The following is a 10,421-nucleotide window of genomic DNA, read 5'->3' as shown; positions in this document are numbered from 1 at the left end:
TGGTGAGATGATGAGGGACAGTGATAGAATATCTATATTATTGGTATTGGCCTTTAAACAACTACTACAGTATGAAAATATGCCTGAATGGTTGGTGGTTGGTTTAAAACAACTAGAATGTAAATATTATATTTTTATAACTTTTTGTACTTGAATCATTTATACTAGTAATTATTTTGGATCTTATGCTCATCGTTTCTGGAACACATGACGCCACTTGTGTGTCTGTGACAGGGTTTTAGTCTTGTGATGAGTTTATTGCCCCCTAATCTTTGGGAGACTTAATGAATGATATCCAGAAAGTTGTCTGTATTATACCATGCTTTCACTAAATACCTTTAAGAGATACTTTTGTAGACTATTAGGACAATAAAAATGTGCTTGTAAGCCTGTTTGTCACCTTTTGTCACAGTTTTGACTTTTTATCTGTGCCATATTTATGTGCATTTCTTCCCTTTTATTCTGTTTAGCTGTCCGAGCGATATTATTAAAATAAACATAAAAAACATATTTGATGATGTCTTTAAGATAAGACATATTCTAATAATAATTGAATTTCTGAATATCATGTATTACAGTGCCAGAAGTAGTAAATGAATTTAATTTAGATGAACTAACGAAATCAGCAGAAACATCATCCGCTTTACTTATAGTCCTCTATTATTCTTATCTATATGATTATATGTAAGTATACATTATAATTTATAGCTATGTGCACACAGGGAGGCCTTGGTGTTCCATCCCATCCAACTGACTAGACACACTTGCCTTGTCAGCCCCTGACAAATGAGACGCTTCCACTGCCCTTTGTTCACTTAATCATACTAACAAACGTTTATTAAATTTATTTTGTTGCCCTTTAAATGTAATAAAGTCATACCTTATGTTATTATAGGATGTGGGCACCTGTATTATTGATGGGTAAACAGCTAGTATGTAATAAAGTTATATCTTATGTTATTATAGGATGTGGTCACCTGTATTATTGAGAACATATTTAGAAACATTTACTACAAACCACACAGATTTAAAAACTTTACCTGTACAATGTATTAAATGTTTAGTTCTATTATTGGCTGTAAGTATAAATATACTCTTCATCAATTTATTTTTATAATATTCATGTAAATCAGCCAATATCTGTCTAATTTCTCATAAGTTTGATACGTACAGTTTTTGTTGCCTATCTTTGGTAGATTTTCCAGTATTTTGGTTATTTATTCAAATATCATTTATTAACCATATAGTAAATTTTGTTTGGTGACTTTGCATTTTGTCAGAGCAGTGTTACTAGTCTTTGGTAGATTTATTTGAATGAAACATATCTTTATATATTGTTGTACCAGCAACTGGTCCTCAAGTGCTACTCATCTTCTACGTGACAAGGAGTAGGGTCGCCTGTCCAACCTTGTGGGTTTTTCTCCGGGTCCTCCGGTTTCCTCCCACTACTAAAGACCCCTATGCACAAGGTAACGAGATGTAAAGAGGGCTAGCGCTAACCCTAACCCACAATCTCGTCGACAGTCAGTGCCCTAACCCGTTTACATCTTGCGACCTTGACGGAATCTGCAGGTTGTCTTAATATTTAGACCTGACCCAATGACCATCAATTGACAGACTTCTATATATGACGTCACAATTCCAAGATAGGGGTGATGCCATCATGCTTGGTTCCAGGTCCATAGCACACTCATACTGTTTTCTTAAAAAATATATTTAAAAATTTGCATTGAATGAAATATGCCATATATCTATTTCAGTGGCTATCAACATCATCAGAAATCAGTTATAGTAATAGTTGTTGTACAAGAAGGTTATTAGATATATTACGATCATCATCAATAACTAACTGGTACACTCATCATCCATGGATATTAAACTGGGCATTTACTGATGTACAGATAACAGAATGCTGTGGTGCTAGAATAGTAAGTTGGGCAATAAACAATACAGAGATGGGGTCTAACATCCAATAAACACAATTAAAATACAGATGTGACATCATCCCTTATGTTGGCGCACCATTATTTCACATAATGGTACGAGCAATGTGCCAAGCTTACATTATTTATACTAGTTGAAATATTAGACCCGCATGACTTTTTCATTGAAATGCACGTGCTGGATAGTGTCTGTTATAAACGCACTCATGCAATATCAATATATTACTTAATGTCTCCTCGCACTCGACCATTAAACTACACTTAACACACCCACCCACCCACAGAGAGAGGGAGGGGATAAGAGAGCGGAGAGAGAGAGAGATTTTAACCTCAACTTAACACGAACTAGGTCATTTTGGAATTAACATATGGTACAATTTCATTTCAATAATTTGTTTGTGCATTTGGGAGGAAACCGAAGGACTCAGTGCCTAATTTATGTTGCATAGATTATAATGTAAAACCTTTCATAATTAGCTGGTGTGGGGATTCCATTGTAATTTACAATGTAAAGGAAGAGTCCAGATGAATACAGATGAAGCAGAAATTTGGATTAAATAATGCTTTAATTGTTTTCAGTTAGAATTATGGCTACCAACCTTAGTAGAAGAAATAGAACATGATGAAGAGAATAATGGGGGTCGAGAATCAGAGAATTGCTTATTACATATTCCTACAATACTCAAATATCGTGATACTTCTACAGTACTAATAGTAAGATATTATGTCATTTTTTAACTTTGAGATAAATTGACAATATTAAATATATGGTAAAAATGAAGACACAAATGTTGGTAATATATGTACAAGAATTACTGTTTATTTAATTTGCTAAATATAATATTTTCTAGAGTTTAATGGGATCTGAGGACAAAGAAATTTCTGATTCTTCAAAAAACATTATTCACTGGATAATAAATAAGGTAAGTATTTTGTTGAAAACAACGTTGATATATTTTTCTATGTTACCTTACAAAATATTTTCTATTTCATCTGATTACCGGTACGTTAATGTTAGCACTAAGAAAAAATCAAATTTTAATTATTTCTGATAATTACTTCATAGATTGTTACCCTTGATCAATTTTTATAAGCCCACATTGAAATGTGGTTGTATATTGTCGTCACCCCCTTCCGTCCGTCCGTCCGGCGTCCACAAGCAGGCTAAAGTTAATATCCAATTGACTTTAAATTTAAGGTCATGAGGCGAAGAATCATATTGATTTTCAACGATTTCCGATAATTACTGCCAAAGTTATGGCCCTTGATCACTTTGAAAAATCTTGTGACGCACTAGAGGCTAAAGTTATCATCCGATTGATTTCAGATTGATACACAGAGTTTAAGATCTTGAGACAAACAAGTATAATGATTTTCAATTAATTTTTATGACTTGAACAGCTAAATCCATGATATTAAAAGTTTTGTATACTAAATGTTAGCATGGGGCAGAACTTTATAAAAACCAAACAAATTCTAATGATTTTCTGATAATCACTTCATGAGTTGTTACTCTTAATCAGATTTTAGTGTAATATAAATGTTTCATTACAGAAAAAAGTAAAAATATGCGACAACATTTGTTGACTGCCCGGATGATTTAGCTGCTGTGGTCGTTGACTGGCAACCTATCTTTAGTGTTCTATTCCCATTACCTACAAAAGAATAAATTAACAGCGCTTGTTGACTGCTCCAATGACTTGCCTGCTGTGGATTTAAGTTTCGTTGCTTTGACATAATTTATTTGAATACTATTGTAAATTATTTTAGAATGATGAATATGAAGAAAGTACAATAGATACAATGACTAAACATTCTACAGATTTACTTCATCAATTATTTAGACAAGAACAATATCCACAAGGTAAAACTTTAATACATGTTATTAATCTCTTATATTTCATAATGAGGAAATGAATAACCAATGACTTTCTTAACACCATTGATGTTATCAATATTAAAGCGAGAATTTCATATTTTCTAAGAAAGTCAAAACATAATTATTTCTATGTCTTTTGCTCAATAGGTTGTCAACTCACTATTATACGATCATAGGTATCATTATCACACTTATAAAATCATTCCCACCGGAAATAATAACACAATTACCTCCCTTGTTTTTCTATTCCCCCCTCCCCACCATGGAATAGCTATCTTCAAACGTTTGAATTTGAAGTTGAAAATATTTTTGCCAATTTCTCAACTGGCAATAGTGAATTATAGGATTAATAGGATTATTCTTTAACAAGGTAGGACTGTTTATAGATACCATCTATTTTAAGGCTTTATTTTAATCCATTTTAAAAATATAACTTAAAAATATGAAATTCTTGCTTTGACAAATGTTTTTATATACCCTTTATTGCCCCACTAAAGGATTATAGGGTCCTAGTTGAAACCTAGCTCAGAAATTGATAATTGTATTCTATAGAATATCTTATGTATATCCAATCATTTTATTACAGAATATCTTTGTCACTAATTTACTTCCAATTTCTGACAAAAGAGAGACCACATCCAGATTTCTGAGCAGGATCAAAAGCCGTTAATTGCAGTCAGTTTTAATAAAACATTTGATATATTTATATTTTTCAGATCATCAGATTATAAATGTGTTAGGAGTATTAACAAAACTATTAGATAATCCTAAACATAATGATACTATCACAAGAGGAGTAGTACCAACTCTTTATCATAGTAAGTGTCCATCAGATTTATTTTAGTGGCTAATTTAATATAAGCATTATTAATAAAGTGTATAAATTCTATTCTTTAGATGATGATGAGTTAGTTGTATTTTACGTCCGCTTCCACCGAGGTGATATCGCAGAATTCTTTTTATATGCCGTCACCCCCGTCCGTTGTCCACAATTATGGCCTTTGTTTCACTTTGTTGCACCTTGTGAACGCTCCAACGCCAAAAGTTATCATCCGATCTTTGAGAAATTTATATGCATTATTAAATTAGTGGAACGAAGAAGCCTATTGAATTTCAGCAATTTTTGTTAATTACTTCTAGAGTTATTGCCTTTGTTTCACTTTGTTGAACCTTTTGAATGCCCTAACACCAAAAGTTATCATCCGATCTTTGAGAAATTTATACCCATTATTTAAATTAGTGAAAAGAAGAATCCTATTGAATTTCAGCAATTTCTGTTTATAATGTCTATTTGTAGTTATAAAGATGATCGGACAAGAAGAAGATATAGAGAATGATATAACATCAGTTAGTTTACAATATATACTCACTATACTACATCATAAAACAGATCTAGGACATCTTGGTGGTAAGATAAATTAAATTTGAGTGGTCTAAGTGTGCGCTTTTGATCATAAGGTCTGTAATTGAGTCAAACGGTGTGGTTTCGATCCAACACATATACCCGAGAAGAAATTGAGCTTGCCTGCCTACCATAATCCCACTGCTAAAACCCCCCTACATGTAAGCAAATTATTGAAATAAAATTGATTCATGTTATAGTTCCAAAATGTCCTAGGTTGTGTCCAGTGGATGCTAAACCCCAAATCTCTCATAAACTTTTATCAGATCATATTAGATGTAAACCTATTTTTATTTTTCCAGTGACAGTAGCACCAATGCTGACACAGAGTACAGAGTTTATGAGTAAATTAGAGGAATGTGTGAAGTGTAAATTATGGAAAATTAAAAATAAATCTCTCCATATAATAACATGGTTAGCTATGTCACCTCAACACATTAATGTGAGTATTATATGACAGCTTCATCTACTAATCAAAATACATTTATAAGTTGTATAGCCATGCTTCCTAGAATGATGCAAAAGTAGAATTACAAATAAACTATAATTTTTATATTCAAGCTGCTCAGAACACTATAAACCTAGAGTTACAAATGTGAGCAGTCATTTAATCTACATTACTTAGGCCGTGTTGAATTGATTCCTTGTTTCTCCTCGCCCGCGCGCTTAGGTCGAGGACCCCGAAAATCGTGCGCTTACGTTTTTAACACAAAAAAAAATATTCAAAAAATTACGTTAATAACATCTAAATAAAATTCTACCAAACATCAGAAGTCAATTCTCGTTGTTTATTCCTCGTTACGAACTAAATAAGTAAGTGCAGGGGGCCGCACTACACGCAAAACAATAAACCTGCGGACAAGACAGAAAATAGGCATTGCACCGAATAAACACATATCAAATCAAGTGAATGGATCCGGTTGATAATACACATGTAGGGGCCCGCATACTATGGAATAAGTTACACTGTATATGATTGGATGAATTCCGCAAAATGGCGCGTGTAGCAGTCATTTCGGCTAATGAGAAAGCATATTATAAACTGTAAGACAATCGCTAATATTCAACCGCGAACCTGAATAATCAATTTTCCATTGGCTAAAATTATAACACGTCATTATTATTCAAGTATTACCCAATCATATCTTGTGTAATAAATAACGCACGCCTTACAAAATGGTGAGCTATGCCGGGATATAGGTAAATTCGCGTACCGGTCGGCCTAATTTATTGATGTTCAAGGAAATAATAGTGGCCCCGTTCGCTCGTTTGTGGAGTTTAACGAACGAACGAACAAACGGGACCACTATTATTTCCTTGAACATCAATAAATAAATTAGGCCGACCGGTACGCGAATTTACTTATCTCGACTCGACTTTGGTGGTTATTCCCAGCACTTTCACGTTCGATGATATTATCGAAACCATCTGTAACTCAACAAGCGAATCAAATATCGTCTAACTGGAATGTTTCCATTGTATTTTAACACAAGAATACGGAAAATTTATATCAAAATATGGTTATTTCATTTTTTAAAAAGTTAAACAAGAAGCCACTTGTTACCAAATTTTAGTTTGTTATTAAATTTATTTAATTAAATATTATCTGTGTTTTTATTCTAACCAATAATATAACTAGATTATTTATAATATTATTAAAAATGGTACACAACCCTCAGACTATATAGGTATTATGCCAGACCACTTTGTGTTTTGAAACCCACTTTGTGTTGTGTTTACCGCACTACCGCACATGATTGTCTGAGTGGTGGCAGGAGAAACAAGGAATCAATTCAACACGGCCTTAAAGATACTTTCCTCACATACAAACTGTGATTTGATGGACTAAAAACATTCAAACAAATTAATCTATTAAAAATTTGCTTGAAATCCCTCTCAAACCTTTGTATATGCGGGGAGATTCCTCAAGCTGTAAATAAACTGATGTTAGAGGCCATGTCTGTCATCTCACTTGAGTGAGGGTCCATTTTTCATAATGTATTTTTCATTACTTACTGTCCATTTACCATATATATTGAGGCCTAAGTAAATTCTTAATTATTTTCTGTCAACTTCTTTGTCTGCTGTTTCATTGCAGAGTCTTTTGTAGGTTGACACCCCTTCATGTTCTCAAACAACGGCTTCCCTCGGTCAAGCTAGCACACAATAAGCTGGCAGACAATAAATACTTTCTGGAGAATGTATCTTTAATAAAATGTGCTTGTGTTTTGTATTTATATGTATATTTACAGGTGACATCAGTTATTAGAATAAAGACGAGTTATATTATAGAGTTAATATCTACCTGTCCTACCTGGTGTATTATACCTACTCTACGTTTATTGACTATAGCGTTATCTATACCTGTTAAAAACACCCCAGTAGTATTTTATAGAGAGAGTTGTATCGTAGAGGAACCATTATTTACTAAACGTGAAATACGACATATATACATGTACATGCAACAGTTTATGTGTCAGGTAATAATATATTCTGTTTTTTTAAATAAATTTTGATCCTTCATTGAGACTGAAAATAAATACTTCATACATGAGTCTTTCGTTTTCAAATAACCCAATGAGGTAAAACGTAATCCCTTTAATTTTGCTGAAATTTGTTTTATATATGCTTATTTTGGCTGATATTTGAATGATGAGAGTTTGATCAAATTTTGTTTATTCTTTAGGATGATATTGAGATATTAGAACACTGTACAGACTGTCTCAAAACCATTTTCAGTTTCTGTAAAAAGTGCAATAATGGATTAGGTATGGTTTAGATTTTATATTCATATATTTTGTATAACCATCAAAGATGGAAATATTCTAAATTTTATTCAAGTGTTTTTAATAAGGGGTAAATTTATCAATTTGAATTTTAATATACTGGTTTATATGATAACATATTCTATCTGATTGATATAATTGATGTAATGACTATCTATCTGATTGATGTAATGACTATCTGATAGATGTAATGATTATATCTGATTGATTTAATGAAATATGTTTTCTAGATAAAGAATTATTAAATCATCCATGGAATCAACATTTAATTGATACATTGATAGAAATCAACTATGGTCATGGTGTTAAAGATGCTGTATTAGATATTCTTATATTAGTAAGTCTTATCAAATTTATAACTGATACTTATATCAGCTAAAATGTTCAATAAAACAGAGAACAAACTGTACACAAAAATAGAACTTACAATTCATTATGTCAAATGTGAATCGTGCATTTTACTTTGAACACAAACAGCATCCCTCCCACAGATATTTTTTTGGGGGGTGGGGTGGGGGTGGATGGTTAACTGGTCTTAATGTTTTAGATCATAAGGTCTGCTAACCTTGTGGGTTTTCTCCGGTTCCTCCACCATCCCTGTTTATCAGAGTATATTATTATTATAGTTACAGGTTGGAGATGATAAGGTGTATTTTTCAGAGTATATATTGTTATGTATTATATATAGTTACAGGGAGATAATAAAGTGTTTATTAGAGGATATATATATAATGTATTATATATAGTTGCAGGTTGGGGATAATAAAGTGTGTTTATCAGAGGATATATTAACTTTATGGTTATATTCGATATTAGATACAACATTAACATCACATAAATCACATCTTCTACAACAATTACTAGCTAAGGTAAAATATATTTATTTATTTATTTATTTATTTATTCTTCAATATTTATATGGTACTCAATATATGCCACTCAATGCCCAGTTCAATATATGTTACTCACTACCCAGCTCCAAACATGTCACTCAATGTCCAGTTCAAGATATGTTCCTAGATGCTCAGTTCGAAATATGTTTCTAAATGCCCAGTTCAGTATACTTTTCTTAACACCAAACTGAATGTGTTACTCAATGCCCAGCATGTGTTACTAAAGGCTCAGCTCAATACAATGTCCAGCTAAACGCTTTATTTCAGGTCGATGTGGTGTCTTGAAAGTGTGCCTAGTCAATTAGATAAAACTTAAATAAATCGGGTCCAAGTGTGTAAACAAAGAAACCTTTGGAATTAACAGTTGAAGTTCAAAGACAGAAACTTGACTGCCTGGGCAAAATTATACTCTCTTGCAAAGTATAGAAAAGAATAGTATAAAGAATTAACAATATGACCTAGATTACATGTCGAGATGTTAAACCAGAGAGAGAAATGGGGTTTAATGTCCATCCAGCACAAACTAGATCATTTCGGGACTAACATATTGTACAATTTTATTTCAATAATTTGTTTGCACGTAGGTGTCTTTAGCAGTGGGAGGAAACCGGAGGACCTGGAGTTAACCTACGAGGTTAGGCAGACTCCTTGTTACTAGTGTGGGATCGAAACCACACCAATTGAATGACTTGACTCAGTAACAGAACTTATGATCTGTACCATCCAATCCCCCTCTGTTTTAAGTCTCATTTGTTCATTTACAGGTAAAGAAAGAAGGTGTTGATAGTCAATTATTAACAGATGTTAAACAACATCTACTGAATGTCATGGAATAATCATTATATTATATTAAAGACTAAGTGTTATTTTAGGGCAATAAAATCAAACTATAATATTCTAAGTTGAATAGGAATGTCAATGCAAAAATATACTGCTCCTTACAGTCTGCCACCATCTTAGTTGCCATGAATCAAATTGAGGGGCTTGTTTTTAATCTGACTAAATCCAAGCCGGGGATTATCTAGTGTTGGTATTTTGTTTTCTTAATTACCAGTAAATGCTAAATGATCAGTCTGATTACATAATAGTGTGTATTAAGCTGTGAGGAACAGATGCAAATTCGGCATCGTTACTTTAAAGACAATAAAATACATTATTATAATCATATTTTTATTACGTTTTGGATGATATGAGAGTTTTTTTCTTTAAACTACCCGGTGTTACCGGTAATTTTCCCCGTTTTGTTGATTTAGTCATAAAATTAGATTTGGGGGTTTCTATTTTGGGGGTTTTACTTTTTGTACAATGAACAACTGGTGACACTTCTACCTTGGTGCGCTTGCCTTGTTTAACCTGGAAAAAAAGGCAAAACAAAATGTTACCTAAAAGAGCTGAACCCCTTTGATTCAAAATCAAAATAAAGTATTGAATAAAGTTGATCTGATGTGATATTTCGAACAGTGATGGGACACCTGCTACATTATCAAATTTTCATTTCAAAAGATTAAGCAGAAGTGC

The 10,421-nt window shown here is 32.5% G+C and overlaps 1 protein-coding gene across 1 annotated transcript; it reads left to right on the top strand.

The window, feature by feature from the left end:
• LOC126810857 (meiosis inhibitor protein 1) lies at positions 1–10,417 on the top strand. Its single transcript, XM_050536170.2, has 15 exons — positions 1–119; positions 579–684; positions 967–1,078; positions 1,761–1,928; positions 2,523–2,657; positions 2,795–2,866; positions 3,714–3,807; positions 4,539–4,640; positions 5,120–5,230; positions 5,527–5,666; positions 7,477–7,704; positions 7,911–7,992; positions 8,241–8,347; positions 8,757–8,879; positions 9,668–10,417. The coding sequence occupies exons 1-15, from the start codon at positions 8–10 to the stop codon at positions 9,737–9,739; spliced, it is 1,764 nt and encodes a 587-aa protein (XP_050392127.1). The 5' UTR covers positions 1–7; the 3' UTR covers positions 9,740–10,417.
• The last annotated feature ends 4 nt before the right edge of the window (positions 10,418–10,421 follow it).

The sequence above is a fragment of the Patella vulgata genome, chromosome 2, assembly GCF_932274485.2.
Source record: "Patella vulgata chromosome 2, xgPatVulg1.2, whole genome shotgun sequence".
In the NCBI taxonomy this organism is placed as follows: Eukaryota; Metazoa; Mollusca; class Gastropoda; family Patellidae; genus Patella; species Patella vulgata.
Note: the sequence above shows the minus strand (reverse complement) of the source record. Positions and strands in the feature narration are given on the sequence as shown.

What these genes read in the sequence shown, in the direction of transcription:
- LOC126810857 (XM_050536170.2), top strand. Translation starts at nt 8, where the DNA reads ATGATGAGGGACAGTGATAGAATATCTATATTATTGGTATTGGCCTTT. An exon ending in TTCACTGGATAATAAATAAG is followed by an intron (nt 2,867 to 3,713) that starts GTAAGTATTTTG and finishes AAATTATTTTAG; the next exon opens with AATGATGAATATGAAGAAAG. An exon ending in AAAGTGCAATAATGGATTAG is followed by an intron (nt 7,993 to 8,240) that starts GTATGGTTTAGA and finishes TATGTTTTCTAG; the next exon opens with ATAAAGAATTATTAAATCAT.